Source organism: Catharus ustulatus, chromosome 5 (genome assembly GCF_009819885.2).
Source record: "Catharus ustulatus isolate bCatUst1 chromosome 5, bCatUst1.pri.v2, whole genome shotgun sequence".
NCBI lineage: Eukaryota > Metazoa > Chordata > Aves > Passeriformes > Turdidae > Catharus > Catharus ustulatus.
Window position 1 is genome coordinate 29,721,730 of NC_046225.1, and position 15,775 is coordinate 29,737,504.

A 15,775-nucleotide genomic window follows, 5' to 3' on the forward strand; every position below is an offset into this window, starting at 1 on the left:
TGGGACCACTGGTGCCTCACAAGTACTGAACAGAAGACACAAGGTACATGCCCCAAGCCCACTTCAGAGTGAGTGTTCCTCTGAAAACCCTTCCACCCTCTCATCTTCCACTACTGCAGGCAACATATTCAGCTCTGACACCCATCCCGCCACTCATACGTGTCACTTGGAGAAAACCTATGCTGCAAAGGGGGCTTTGCAAATGTTGCAGCAACCATTTGCTTGGCAGCAGTAGAAAACACAGTGGAGCTGGGTTTTGTTTCAGGCTATGAAGGAGCAGGAAGGGGCCCTGACCCTTGGACTGCAGTGGTGAGGGTGCCAGGAGGAAAAGAACTGTCACAGGGAACATGGGGATGTAGTCGCTTTGAGGACTGGCCAAAGGAAATGGCAGGGAGACAGAATGAGCCCTCAACAGTAGATGAGAGGGTGTACCAACAGATTTCATCCTGAGTTAGCAAGTTGAAAACATGATGCACATAAGAAAGAACAAAAAGCTTTCTATTAAAAATGTTTTTTTCTAATGTGAAAAACACATTTTACTGTCTTGGTAAAATTTAAAAGGTTTAATAAAAAGACAATAGGAGACACACATAAAGCAAAAGGTTAAAATGGCCGGGTGCTTGGCAAGCTGCCAAGAGCACACCGTTACTTTGGGAATGCTTTAAATACACTTTACAATACATTAACTTGTTGTATACTTATAGGTTTTTTTGCATATTTAAAAAATTTTGGGAACTATTTAGTATGGCTACTCCTTGGGTTCATCTTTTTAGAACATGTGTGTTTTTTGGCTTGCAGTTTTAATTTTTTTCTTATTATTTTTTAATTTGGGTGGTGGTCCTGGCCTTTTGCAGCCGATGAGCATTGATAATTGTTATGTCAGCTATAGGGCCCCCATCACATGTTTACAGGTTGTTATTTCAATTAGGCAGGTAGTTTAAGCATACTAATTTTTAAAACTTTTATCTTACTTTTGCTATTAGCAGAAAAGAAAAAGAACTTGTATTTATACAGAAAAGGTATTTTAGCATTATACATATAGTATTTCTTTCAATAGTTGAAAAAAGCCAATAATATGTTAAAAACTTATAACTCTAATTTGCATTTAATTTTTAGTAATATGCAGGTTTCAGGGAAGGAGTCACTTTGCAAAAGGCATTGAAAATCTTCACAGAACTGCCCGAACACCTCAGTTTGCACGTTTTCATTTGCTTGTATTTAAACTCTTGATTTAGTATGGCAGATATGAAGCCACAGGTGCTGCAACTGCAGGAAAGTTATTTACAACACAAATAATAATCAAAACAACTATCAGTAATTAAAGTTGCTAAACAGACACCACAAGGAACAATTGCTTCAAGCAACACCAGATGTGGCAGGCCCTTCCCTTCCATGGGCAGCGAAGGCTTCGTTTTTCCACGTCCCGTGGTTCCTGTTACAGGCCAGGTGCACAACACATATCATGTTAGACCACGGTTAACACGTTCTTTTTGTGCCCTCAGTTTTATTATTCAGCACCACTCGGCTGGTAAAAAAACCCACAAGAACCCAAAACAAAAAAAAAAAACCCTAACCGAAACAAACGAACAATTAAAAAAACAAACAAAAACCAGGCGCACGTTCACGGTGGCCGAAACCGCCGCCTCTCACAGCTCCCGCCGCCGCCGTAAGGGCGGTGAAGTCCGTCGGCCGCGCGGCAGGCGACGCTGCGCATGCGACCTCCCGCCCACCGGCCTCTTCCCGCCCGGTGGCGCCGGTAGTAAACTGCACCGCCCGCCTGCGACATGGTAAGTGGGTCCGCCCGCCCTCCGCCTCCTCCCGCTTTCCTTCCTGAGTGCCCTCTGAGGCTGTGGTGATGGGGGTTGGTGACCGCCCGCGCCTTGCTGTTCCCTCCACCCCGATGTCTCTGAGGGGAGCGGGGCTCCCGCTCCAGGGAGGCCCCACGGTGCCAGTCTGGGAGTGAAGCGTCAGCACGGCGTGGGCCGTACCTTTGGGTTGTTGAAGAGCGATGTAAATGAGCCGGCACCTAGAGAAGTAGCCATGGCTATGGCTCGAGGTGGGCATGGTGCCCGCTGCTTGTGCCCAAGACCGGGGAGACCAGGTGTGGTCAGGCTAGGCTTCTGAGCCTCAGGCTGCGGCTGTGTGGAGATGGGAGCGGGTAGAGCCAATCACAGATGTGCCCGAGTGCGCTCACGGCACCGCATTCTTACGTGTGCTTGCGATAGCGGGAGCGCCAAGCGAAATAGATGTTCGTGATGTGGTTAATGTTAACTTGAAAGTTTATAACATTCGTCGAGAGTGCCCTTGACGTCATTGTTTCGCTCCATTTGCTGGTGTCGTGGTGTGAAACTTGGCGTCCGAGGGGCGTAGCTACAAGCACGTGCTTCCAGAAACGCCACTTAACGTTCCTCATCGTGTGCCTACGCGTTTGGTTCCTGCTGCTGTTGACGGTGTCAGGGCTCTTCGAGAAGGCAGGAGATGGAAGCTAAATCCGTCGACTTTCTGTTCATGCTCCTACTTGAATGTTCATGGCAGCTCCAGATTCTAATCCTGCAATGTACTGACATCGCAGGAGACAGCAGTGCTGATCCTAGAGCATTGCTAGCTAAAAGAGGAGAGAGTGAACCTAAAAAAACAGTATGGTGCTCTTTGTTAAATATAATATTGAGTTGCTTCTGTTCCTGTCTTTGTATTACTGCAGCTGCATAAACTGGCTTTTGCATTTGTTTTTAAAATTAAACCAGTTTGGCCATTTTCCTCTTGGTGAATGTTTTAAGTGTTGTGTGCTACCTGATTGTGTTCTTTTTTAAGAAGGAAACAGCTGTTGAAAAGTAAAAACTATGCTGATTCCTTTCTGTTGGAAACTTGGAAACATAACCATGTCTTTCTCAAAGCATCTTGTTATTAGACTACCCACTTCCACTGACTTATGGGCAACAGTACGCTTTTTTTTGTTGTTTTTTACAATGAGACTTTTTTCTGCCAACATCCTATTTGACCCTTTCTATCCCCCTTTCCCTTTTTTGTGGCTGCACACAGTGTGTGAATCAGGGAGTAGGGCAATGGGAAACTGCAGATTCACATTGTGGCTGCTGCTTTTGGGTTGTTGAGGATTATGCTAAATGCTATTAATAAAACTGCAATTCTCTGTGAAATATTTTATATCCTAATTTTATAAGAGGCGTATCAAAATAGCGTCAGAGTGCATCAAAGTGATCAGAGGAGACTGTTTCTCAGTTTTGTATTGTTGGTAGCAGTTTACGAATAACCATTTCTGCCCTTTGCTTGTAGTTCAACCCAAGTTATTTAATGCCTGGTCACACAACCAGAGAGGAAAGAAATAAAAGCAGCACGGTTTTTAAAATGCAACCTTGAAATCATAAAGTTGGTTAGGACCCTTGAAGAAAGACATACCTCAAAATGCTCAGTGCTCTTTATCTCCTTAGAAAAACCCAAATGGCCTACAACTCATACTGCTGTCTGTATATCACAACATAGAAAGCAGTTCTTTAAAAAAAACCCAAAAAAACCCCCAAACCAAACACAAAGTACTCCTTATCTTTTTAAGGGTTATTAAACATTTTTGTGAGTTTGGTATAAATACATATTTTGGGATTGGTATGTGTCAAGGAGCATTAAGGCTGGAGCGGGGTTGGGTTATATGAATGGCTGGCTCTGAACTTAAAGGTAGGTCACTCCATTTGATAGATGAGCTTAGTGTAGTGATTATTTGCAAAGAAGGAGTTTATCTGAAAGTCTAGGCTTAGTGGTAAGGTATTTTAAAGGATGGCAAATATAACTTACAGGTAAATAGATTTGAATTCTGAGCAGATGCTAATTATTCAGATGGATTCATGTCTTGGTTTGGTTGTTTTTTTTTTCCCTATTCTAGTCCAAGAAAAAGGGTCTGAATTTTGAAGAGAAGAGGGCCCGCATGATGGAGATCTTTTTTGAGACAGTAAGTAATTTGTAATTGTCCTGCATTTACATTGGTAGGAAAACAGGTCCTAAAAGGAGCTTAACTGTAGATGTAGCTGAACTCTGTATCCTGGCATGTGTTTCACTGATGCCCTGTAACATCAGGGTGTAAATTATAGGGGTAAAACTTCATTCATTTAACTTCTGATAAGATGGTTCATTCCCTGGTGGAACCAAGGAATGAAGATGCACAGGTGGTATTAAATTCTTCATGTGCTATCTATGCACATCTGATTTTGAGTCTGTTACCATAAGGGAGGACAGCAGGAAATTAGGAAGTATCTCACTGTGTTTTATGGGAGGAAATCTGAGCTTTAGAAAATCTGAGAGCAGAGTTGGAAAGGTTCCCTGGGAGCAGAAACCTGGAGATTCAAAAAGCTGAGCTACAGCTCATTGAACTACAGTAATGGTATTGGTGGCACATGTAATACACCATGGTTTACTTTTTAGAAAAAATACTGTGACACTTGAGTACTTGAGCAGTGTGGTATCTGTGCTGGCAGTCTAACCTGGGCTTTGAGGATTTCATAGTCTAATTTGAGATGAAGTATGAGGACTTCAGATCACCAAAGGAAAGAGCGGGGCTTGTTACAATAATATTGTTTTTCTTATTATTTAGTTATCAGAATGTTCCAGTTCCGTTGAGGAATATGCAGGCTATTTCCCTCACAAAACCAAAACATGCACTGTATTTCCTACTTAATTTTGTTGGCATTGATTTAGTGTAAAAAACTCAGGCTTAGATGATGCTGTCATTTGGAACTGAAGTGTCTTTTATGTTTTGCACAGAAAGATGTCTTCCAGTTGAAAGATATAGAGAAGATTGCTCCAAAAGAGAAAGGGATTAGTAAGTATTTATAAAAATTATTTCTCTTGAGAAGGTAATCATTTTTTGGGACAGGTCCTACAGTGTAAATTTTCCTGGCTGCAATCTTAGGTTTGTGATTTTAAGAACAGAAAATATAGGTAGAATGGGAGACTGGTCAGTGGTAGGGCTGTAGTATTAAAAGTGATGTGGGATGGGGGCTTGCTTAGGTTCTGAGCTGCCTGACTTGCAGTGACTTTCAGTGTATGCCTGGAAAGGCCGACCTGGAACAGAGACTAGACAGAGAAAAAGGAACAAAATAGGTATTTATTAAAAGGATACACTTTGGGCAGTGCAAGAGCCCAGCCGGTGCTATACCTAAGTCAAATCCAAGATGGAACCTGATTACGGGTTTTTACACTTCTATAAATTTTGTTTTATCAACGTATTGGGGTCAATTATCCAACCACAGTCTGAACCCCCTGGCTTGCCCCCTTCCCTTTGCCGTTGTTTATGTTATTTGGGTACTGGTTGTCCTTGATTCTTTAGCTCGGAAGGGATTGTTTTGTCTAGCTAACCTGTGATGACACCTAATGTGAAGTTTCAGAGTTGCACACCAAGCAGCAGAGAATCTGAAAAAATATAAAAGCTAAAACCCAAGGCATCATTTCCCCCCTTTAGAGGCTTGACAAGGCTTTTATCTTGTTTGCACTTGATTAAATATCTGTGGTAATATCACAGATGTTTAAAATGCTAGTCCAAATACACATGGGTAATGTGTTCTTGATCTTTTTCCCTCCAAAAATGGCTGGAGAGCTATAAATGGAAGGGGTTTGTCTTTTCTATAAAAACCTTCCTGGTGGCATCCATTGGTTTAGGATTAGGTCCAAGAAGATTTATCTATGTTCTTGGATTGTTTTGTATGTTCCTTATTCATTTTCCTTTTAGGCTGATTGACAAAAGGGAGGCAAAGCATAATGTTTGTGTAGTTACCGCTGTCTTTCTCTAGCATATCTTGGTGGCATTGCAAGAGTAAATGAACTTGCTGAGAGAACTAAGATGTGAATATCACAAAGCAGAGTTTTTCAGTTGTGTCAGCAGCTAACAGAGGCATTCATGGGCTTCTGAGGAGATGTGGCGCTGTCTTGATTGGGTTTTTTAATGCACACATTTAGTTGAAATTTGCAGTACATTTGCGTTTAGAGTTTCTAAAGCCATTAACATCTTTGAGTAGTCCAAATTCATCCTGTCTCAGCATATGAAGGCATTTAGCCACACAACTTAAGCCCCAGTTACTCTGAAAAGAAAAAATTACTAACCTGCCCCCATCCTGGCATCCAGCCTATAGCTTCCAAAAGATATGAGACCCCCTGTAGTCTTGAAATTGAACATCAGGTACCAAAATCCGTACTTGAGCTCAAAAGTCTTTATATCTGTAACACCGGAGGATACTTAGCTTTGTTGAACAGGTACAATTTTTTAAAACGGTGAATTATACCACAGCTTTAAAATGAAATGATCAGTTGTGTTCAGATTGTGGGTGTAGATGTTTTGTATTGGAAGTAATTATAATCAAAATCAGAATCTGTCCTTCCTGAGTCTGTAGACAGATGGCTCTAATACCTCTGCTGCTATGAAATACTTTGTTAAACATTGCAAAGTGGAATGTAATTATACTCCCAATCAAGAAATTTAAAGAAGTTAATCCAAGCTAGAATTAAGATTGCAAGACAACTTCTCAGATACCTCTCATGGGTTTGTTGTGGTATTGCAGTGTAGGGTGCAAGTATTTTGTGCAATACTCAGAAACAGTGTTTTGTGAACATATGGTAGCAGATGTGCAGAATAGCAGTGTTTAGGAGAAAACTACTGGTTTCAGAGAGATTAGTCCCTTCAAGTGAAGCTTTGGGCACATTGTTCTTGTGAAATCTTCCAGCTAGCTGACACTGGAGGAAAATACGGATGATTGTAGATGGTGGCTTGTGGTATTCATAATTCTCCATTAGTCCAGCTGCTGTGCAGTTCTAATTTTACGTTTTTGCTTTTATTAGCCTCGATGTCAGTGAAAGAGATTCTGCAAAGCCTTGTTGATGATGGCATGGTGGACACTGATAGAATTGGAACTTCCAATTATTTCTGGGCTTTTCCCAGTAAAGCTCTTCATGCCAGGAAGCGTAAATTGGAGGAGTTAGAGTCTCAGGTAAATCTGTTTTATGAAAAATACTTGTTTATGTGAATGGGTTTTCTTTTTCTTATACCAACTTGTAATTCTTGTTTACATCTCTCACGTGTACAAATGTACATACCCACACACAGAGATTTTACTTTAGAAATTATCTGGCATTCATGGTAGGGCATTGTTATTATCTTGCTGTTACATCAGGAAAACTTTGGAAGTTCTTGTTGGGGCTTGAGAAAACTTGTCTACTTGCTGCTGAAAGCATGTTAGTCATGATGCAAGACATCATTTAAAGACTCAAAGGTAGCATGTTTTTGTGTCTTTTATATAATATAGGCCATCATGTGGTAATAACCTGAAAGTGGTGACAGTCGGAATGCATAACCTGTGTAAATGAGGCAATGGTTTCTACTTAGCCATTGTGTTTTCATCTGCTTTTATTGGTGATTTTAATTTGTGACTGCATCTGTAATCCTATACTGCACTTTTAGCAGGAGAAAAGAGAAAATTGGTCATGTATCACAGAATCAAGGAATGGTTGGGGTTGGAAGTGACCTCTGGAGATCTAGGCCAATCACTGCTAAAGCAGAATCACCAGGAGCAGGTGCACATGATCACGTCCAGGTGGATCTGGAGTATCTCCAGAGAAGAAGAGTTGATGACCACCCTGGGCAGCCTGTTTCAGTGCTCTGTCACCCTCAAAGGAAAGTTTTTTCTCTTATCTAGAACTGTGTGCCACTTGCCCTTTGTCTTTTTGCTGGGCCTTGCAAAACCAAAGAGACCATGTAAACTGTGTAAAGCCAAAACCATGTAAAGAATCTGGCTCCATCCTCTGGACACCTACCCTTAAGGTATTTGTATTGATAAGGTGTCCTGACTTCTGTGAAGTCATCTCTTCTTCAGGCTGCACTGATCCAGTTCCCTCAGCCTTTCCTCATAAGAGAGATGCTCCAATACCCTCCTCATATCCATTTCCCTCTGAACCCTCTCCAGTAGCTGCTTGTCTTTCTTGAACTGGGGAGCCCAGAAGAGGGCAGAGTGCTCCTGAGGGGGCCTCACCAGGGCAGAGGACAGGGGGAGGAGAGGCTTTTCTTCAGAAGTGCAGGGTATCTTTTGCTGCAGCACTGCTGTTCTATTGATCTGTTTCTTTCCTATTTTTTGAAACTGTCTTTCTTTCTGCTTCTAATGGGAGTGGGAAAGCATCTATTCATCAGTTTATTTGCAATGGAACAAGATGAACAAATGAGCTTTATGAGACCATATTGGATGATGGTACCACAGCACTGCCAGCTCTTCCCATGATTATTCAGCATTATGTTCTTTCATCAAAGAATCATTTGAATTAATGCAGATTTACTAGTAGCATCTGAACACTTTTACAGCCATTATTTTCTTCAGGCATAGCTCTGAATCAGTCTCAGGCATTGCTGTCTTATGTACAGTGTTGTCAACTTCAGCTATTTCTTTATACAGTTATATCAAAATAATTAAAGGAAAAATGCTTTCCCCCCCCACCCCATCTTGAATTGAAAAAGGAATTTTATTTAGCTGACTATGGTTGTACTATTTTCAAGTATGGACCTAACCTGGCACAACTGGAGTTTAATTTTTATGGGCTGGTAGTAACAATGCACTAGCTCTTACTCCAGTGGAGTTTCATTTGTCTGAAACAGATTAGTTTAACTCTGGACTGACTTGGAACTGAACTTCCTAGTAAAATTAATCAACTTATTCGTACATTCACACACGTTTTAGACAAGGCTGCTTACTCTGCCAGCACATAAATTGCCAACTGAGAAATTGAACAGGTGCGTTCCAAAACTCCTGCTTTGTTCACCAAAGTCTCTGGTGCCACTGTTTCATTGAATGCAGATGATTTGCTCTTAGATCTTCTTTGTTGTTGGTCATGTTCCGTATCATAGCTAAGTAGCTGAAAGAAGGAGTTGATATTTCTGTCCCTGTCCTTAGGCCTAGTTCCATTGTGAATTTTGAGCATAATTGGTCAAACAGGTCTCTGGCATATCCTGACGAATATCTTCCTTGTAAGGTCTTGCAGAATCTGCCTAATGGTAACTACCCAGGAATTGCCTACAAAAATATGCTGAACTGCTTTAAATATGCTTTTACTTACACAAACACATCTATTATTGTGAAAGTGTAATAGGCATGTAATTACTGATTTGTGATGTTATTTCTATGTAGAAATATACTATTCTGATATGACCAATTCTGCAATATAAATAAAATAAATCCGTTCCAGAAATAGTTTTATTACCAGAACCTTATTTGCAATCCAAGCCCTGCTCTTGACATGCAGGCTTATTGGTGTGAGAGCTCTCTTTAGATGATGCTATGAGTCTTTAAAAGTACTTCTCTTTGTTAGTTTGCTTTTCTGACAAGACTGGAAATGTTTCAGCTTTTCAGGGAAAAGCACTTTCACTAGCTGAAAATAACTTCTCTGACACAGTGGAAAGGAGGCATTTTCAATGAAGTGCTCTCTGAGTGGTTTTACAAGATGATAACAGATTCTGTCTGAGTTCAAATTAGCTCTTTTGGTGTTTGCTCTTCTTGATCTGCACACATAAGGATTTTCTTAAGGGCTTCTAAATCTAGTCACTGACTATCACTTGTCAGAATATGCAGAGCAGAGGAAAAGAGTCAGCTATTATTTCTGTTGCATGTTGCTTGTCTTTAATCATTCCCATGTTGAGCTTGTGGCATGCTGAGAGATGTGTTTTCTCTCTGTGTCTTGTCCAGATTGATTTTTAACTACTAATCAGTCTCTTCGTTCAGCAGTTAAAAGCCGGAATCAGGCTGCCTTACTTAAAGCATGTTTAGAAATCAAGCAGTTCTGTTCATGCTGCAATTAAGGCTTTTTACCAGGAGGCATAATCTTTGTTTCCTAAGGGCATGGGTAAATAGTAAAGGGAAAGGAGTGATCCCAAATGCTGAACTGTCACTTGAAAATAATATGAAGGAACAGAGCAAGCTTCTTCATTATGCAAATTCCCCTGTTAGTTCAAAGCACTGAGGCTTATGTTTGACGAGTTGGTCTTGCTGCAGGACCTTTTGCCTGCATACCTTGATACTTCAGAATGTTACAGCCAGGTTGCTCGTAGCATTTTGCATTTTATAGAACTTGTGATTGTGGGAGGTGGTTTAAAGAGATGTTCTTGAAGCAATTTTTTTGTTTCATATTTTTTCATGATTATTAAGCCATACCCCATCTTGGAGATCCAGAAGCAAAGAAGTCTGACTCGGTATTCATAATGAAGATCAAGCCAGTTTTGTCTGGATGTTTAAAGCTGCACTTCACAGGTCCAGGAAAGGTTGATTACATCATCAACGTGCAGAGATACCACATTTAAAAACAATGCTAAAGTTTCTTTTGACAGCTTTCCTACCTGACCCCATCTTTTGGCTCGCTTTTGTGGAGGCAGGTGTTTGGAGAGGGGCAGTAATCCCTGACTTACATATATGGCAGATCTCATCCTGATCTAATTAGGATCTTGGTGGTGCCCTCTAACCCCAGGTTTTTCTGAAAAGCAAGGATAGCAAATGCCTTTAGTTTGTGTAGCATCTACTGCAGCTATTTCCTCCAACAGCTCACAGAGGGAGATTTACTAAGTAGGACCCTTTGGATTTTGTATTGATTTGTTTTGTAGTGGTGTAGTTGCTCCTAAAGGTTTATGCCTTCTGTCGATGCTTATTCTTCACCTCTTGGTTATGCTTGTGCATCTGTGAAGAGGACCACTAAAAAAGTGAAATATGATGGAAGCTGCATTTTGATGAAATGGGTTTATACATACATTTAGTTTGTTTGCCTGTGGAAGTTGCATTTGGTTAGATTAGGTACAGATATGAGATGGTGAAACAAAAGCGAGGGTGTGGACTGAGAAATATTTTAACAATGTTTATAAATGGAGAAATTTTTCATGCAACCTCACCTGTCAAGAGAACTTTTGAAGCTTTACTGAGGGGGTAATCTTCCTTCCCTATGAAAAGAAAAAATGATGTGATCTTCTTTTTTATCAATATTTTTTTGACTGTTGGATTCAGAAGCCTGGAATTACAGTAATTTCACAACTATAAGGTACACCTTTTTGACTAAAACTTTTTCCCGAACCCGGAAGTGTGCCTTACAGTCCAGTGCGCCTTATATAATGGACAAATTGCGAAATTTACCAACCCGGAAGTGTGAGCCACAATGGCAGGGGCGGTGCCGCGGGAGTGCCGAGTCGCGAGGAGGGGCAGGAGTGGGTGGCCGCAGCCGGCAGGAGCTGTGTGGGGAGGGAGGGAGGGAGGGAGGGAGCTGCCCCTGGCCCCGGCCTCTGCTGCCGCACAGGGAGGGAGGGAGGGAGCCAGTGCTGACCCTGACCTCGGCCGCCGTGGGAGGGAGGGAGCTGCCACCGCCCCTGGCTCGGGTGCGGGGAGAAGAAGAAGCCGGGCAGCGCCGGCCCCAGCCTGGGCACAGGGAGAAGGAGCCGCCGGCGGCCGCAGCCCGCATGCAGCGAGATGGAGCCGCCAGCAGCCGTGGCGGCTGAGCCGCAAGCCGAACTGCGCCAGCCAATGCCGGGCAGGAGTGCCTGGGCCTGTGACAGCTGCGGCCACTGGGCAGGGGAAGCTGGGACCTGTGGCCGCGCGGTGGTAGCCAGGAGCCACGAGCCGCGCCAGCTGGTGCCAGGGGCGGGTGGGAATGCCGGGTCCCGCGGCACGGGAAGGGCATCTGGGGCTGCATTTAAAGGCTACGTCAATCTGTGAAAAATGTTTGCAAATTGAGCACCTGCCAGTAATTCGTTACTTTGTTGCACATGGTGCAGCTCCTCGTTGCAAAAAAAAGTGCGAGCTATGAACCGAGCCACGAGGGGGGGCAGGAGCAGCCTGCCCCCGGCCAGCAGCAGCCGTGTGGGCTGGGTGGCACCGGCCAGCCCCCGGCCAGCAGGAGCTGCACAGGGAGAGAGGGAGCGGGCAGCCCCTGGCCAGTAGCAGCCGCACAGGGAGAGAGGGAACGGGCAGCGCCGCGCCGCCCCGAGCCGTGGACGGTCCCGAGCCACAGGCGGCCCCGAGCTGCCCTGAACCGCAGAAACCCTGAGGTGTGAGCCGTGGCCGCCCCGAACCGCGGCAACCGCGAGCCGCCTTGCCAGCCGGAGGCAGGCAGGAATGCCAGGCCCCGTGCACGGGGAGGGCGCTTGGGGCTGCATGTAAAGACTACACCAATCTGTGAAAAATGTTTGCAAATTGAACACCTGCCAGTAAACGATCGTGGGATTCTGTTACTAATTTGTTACTTTGTTGAGTGTGGCATGGGTCGTCGCGGCAAAAAAAAAATGCACCTTATAGTCCAGTGCGCCTTATATAATGTACAAAGTTGCGAAATTTGCCAACTCCCGGATATGCGCCTTATAGTCTGGTGCGCCTTATGGTTGTGAAATTACTGTACCTATGATCAGTTATGGTTTGATAAACCAAGATATTTATTGTTGGCATAACCGTTGTGAGTGAGGAAAAGAGAAATCTTCCTGATGCAGCCTTATTATAAACAGATTCAGCTTAGATTATCTTTCGTTTTTTTCATCTGTGTCTTGGGCAAAACACAGGTGATGGACAAAGCACAGATCTGTGCTGTAACTATTGATAGTGCTATGAGCACTGTAGTCCAGAAGCATGGGGAAACAACCAGTTAGTTTCCTTAGTGTGGTGTTGTTCATTTTGCTGTTCAGTTAACAGCTGCTCATTTTACTGTGTTATTTGTCTAATTTCTCATGTGTTGCTTTCTTGTGGGTTAATCTTTTGTGTTCTGAGGCTTTTGCAAGGGAAAGTTTCACAGCCAAAACTATTAGAGCTGCTGTTCCAACTGAGAGCAAAATGGCGTCACCTTGCACTGCAGTGAAGATTGAACAGAATCTTTTTAGAGCAGGATACAGGATGGGCATTTTGCGCTATTCCCTGTGCCTGCTTCAACATACTCATGACCAAGAGATTTGAGAGTTCCTGGCAATTTTTTTCTACCACTAAGCATTGCATTGGGTCAGTGTTAGTTAAGATAGAAAAGATTAGTTGATGTTTCATTCCTTAAATCCCTGTCCTGGGGTTGGTAAAAGGAGGGATTTTCACTTCCCATGACTCGTGTATTGAACCATGGGGAGAATTTGAGCTGGGTACATCCTACTCACATTTGCTAGCTAGTTTAAAAAGAAAAAAGCCCCAACAACCCCCTCTGGCCAGAATGAACTTGTTGAAATTAAGTGACTTCATATGTATTACATTCTTTGTGCTAATGAGCATTGAAATATGAAAAGTGAAAGAATTTATTTTAGTAAAAAAGCAATACTGTATTAGGAAATGTTTATGTTAGGAATGCATATTGTTCTAAAGAGAGTAATGGAAAAAATATTAATATTGTGAGTAATCTGGCTTGAAGCCTCCTGAAGATATTTGACAACGTGAGTAAAAGGAGAGAACCTTCTTTGTTTAGAATGCACACAAAAAATTTAGAGTATTAACCATCAGAAAGTTCTTTCAAGATGCAGCTTGGTTTATTTCTATCCTTTTAGATATATTTTTGCTCCTTAAATACTGTGATGGAAGGTTGCTGAATAAATCTGCTTGAGACCACTGACTGAAGCTGAAGAAACTTCTGCTGTTTCTATTGTTCCAGTGTGAGCAGCCTCCTCCTTCATCTGATTGACTCACTCAGTTGTTGGGGTATTTCCACATGTTTTGGAGGTTGAGTCTGGACTGCAGTTAAGTACAAGTCCTCAACAGTGGCTGGGCTAAAAGTAACCAATCCTGAGCTGAGGTACAAATCCCTGGAGATGACAGATGTGCAGTGAGGGGTAGCAGGCCTAATGGTGCTTAGAACTGGACAAGTTCTGTGCCCCGGATGGAGCTTCACATCAGCAGGGAGAGCCTATGGGACCTAGTTCTGTGGAGTAAGCTTTTGGCATTGTTTTGTAGAAATGTCCTCAGCAGATGGTACAGCATCAACTCTTAGCAGAGCTCCTCACACACCTCAGGTCTCTATTGAAAGTTTTCAGCTTCTGATGGTTCTGAATGCAGGGTCTCACTTTTTAGGGGTTTTTTTTGCCTTGTAGTGATGAGCTATTCCCAGAGGTACATGTGCAACACCTTTGGAATCCATGGCTTAATGCCTTTGATACAATAGTTTGTTTTTGGGGTGTATTCAGTCTGTTTTTAAAAATTCTTTGTCTATTTATTGAGAAAAAGGACTTGCAGGTGTAAAATGTCTTAAGGTTTATCATGATCTTAACCATTGCTGTAATACATTTAGAAAGCTTTGCACTATCTTTTTCATATATATTATATTAATTTTAGAGTGTAAATGGCATGGTTAAAGAATTGTTCTCCAAACCATAGAAGTACCTCAGAATGTTTGCAACTAAGGTGTGTGACTTACGTTGGGAATTACAGTAATTTCATGATTACAAGCCGCACCTGATTATAAGCCGCACTTCTGGGTGTTGGCAACGTTTCGTTCTTCGTCCATATATAAGCCGCACCAGATTATAAGCCGCACTTTCGTTCGCAGCGACGATCCACATGCAACTTTCACAAAGTTGCCAATTAGTTACAGAATCACGGGATCGCGGGGTTTACGGGCTCTGCACCACCCTCACGGGGCCAGACCATGCCCACCGCCGCTTGGCACCGCCCCCCTGGGGCCGGGCCGTGCCACACTCGGTGGGCTCATACTTCTGGGTTGGCAAATTTCTGAACTTCGTTCATATATTGGCCACATCTGATTATGAGCTGCACTTCCGGGTTGGGACCAAAATTTTAGTCAGAATGTTGTGGCTTATAATTGTGAAATTACTGTACTTATTTAGACATTTTTCTCATTCAATTAGACATACGTTTTCTTACAATTTAATTTAATTTGGTTGCGGGAAATGTAATAAATTGTTCCTTTTCAGGAAAAATAAAATTCTGATTGAAGAGGTGTTTCTTTTAATGCTTATTATAAGGCCTTGAGCAATGTGGTCTAGTGGAATATGTCCCTGGCCATGGCAGTGGGAGTTGGGACTAGATGGTCTTTAAGATCCCTTCCAACCCTTACCATTTTATTATTCTGTAATATGTAGGCAGGATCCCATTGTATTGACTAAGCTATTAGAGCAGTCTTCCCATATGCGTGCGAGGTGTCCTTTTTTCCCATATTACTTGAGGACATGTCATTTAGCTTTCTATTTATTTATTAATTTACAGTAATTTGACAATTATAAGCCACACCATTTTGACTAAAGTTTTGGTCCATACCTGGAAGTGCGGCTTGTATTCCAGAGCGGCTAATATATGAAGAAAAGTTCAGAAATTTGCCAACTGGAAATGCGAGCACGCAGCAGCCCTGAGCCAGCTGAGCCCGCCCTGCTCCGAGCAGGGCCAGGACCGGCCCTGATGGGTGGGGGAGCGGGGCCGGGGCTGGCGGGGGAGGGGGAAGCTGTGCTGGGCCGGGCCAACTCCGCGGTGGGGGAAGGGGAGCTGTGCCAGGCCGGGGAAGCTCCCCAACGGGGAAGCGGGGAGCCGTGCCGGGCCGGGGCCGTTCCCCAGCATGGGACTGGGAAGCTGAGCTGGGCTGGGGCAGCTCTGTGGTGGCAGCAGGGGGGGCCGTGCCAGGCCGGGGCAACTCCCTGGCGGCTGAGGGGGAGTGGGGCTGAGGCCGGCAGCAGCAGGGGAGTTGGACCGGGACTGCTCCCCGGCGGCAGCAGGGGAGGGGGCAGCCGAGCCGGGCTGGGGCCGTTCCCCGGAGGGGGAGCGGGGAGCCGAGCTGGGCCGGGGCAGCTCCCTGGTGGGGG

At 43.6% G+C, this 15,775-nt stretch overlaps 1 protein-coding gene across 3 annotated transcripts in view; it reads left to right on the forward strand.

Annotated features, from left to right (window-relative positions):
- Window positions 1-1,685: 1,685 nt before the first annotated feature.
- Window positions 1,686-15,775, forward strand: part of MND1 (meiotic nuclear divisions 1) — a 66,948-nt gene continuing 52,858 nt past the window's right edge. For 2 of the 3 annotated variants that reach the window (XM_033059422.2, XM_033059421.2), the window contains exons 1-4: window positions 1,686-1,787; window positions 3,893-3,958; window positions 4,768-4,825; window positions 6,835-6,983. In XM_033059422.2, coding sequence (XP_032915313.1) covers window positions 1,785-1,787; window positions 3,893-3,958; window positions 4,768-4,825; window positions 6,835-6,983 — 276 coding nt within the window. In that variant the 5' untranslated portion in view covers window positions 1,686-1,784. The remainder of the gene's footprint in view (window positions 1,788-3,892; window positions 3,959-4,767; window positions 4,826-6,834; window positions 6,984-15,775) is intronic. The other variant, XM_033059420.2, reaches the window with a different exon arrangement.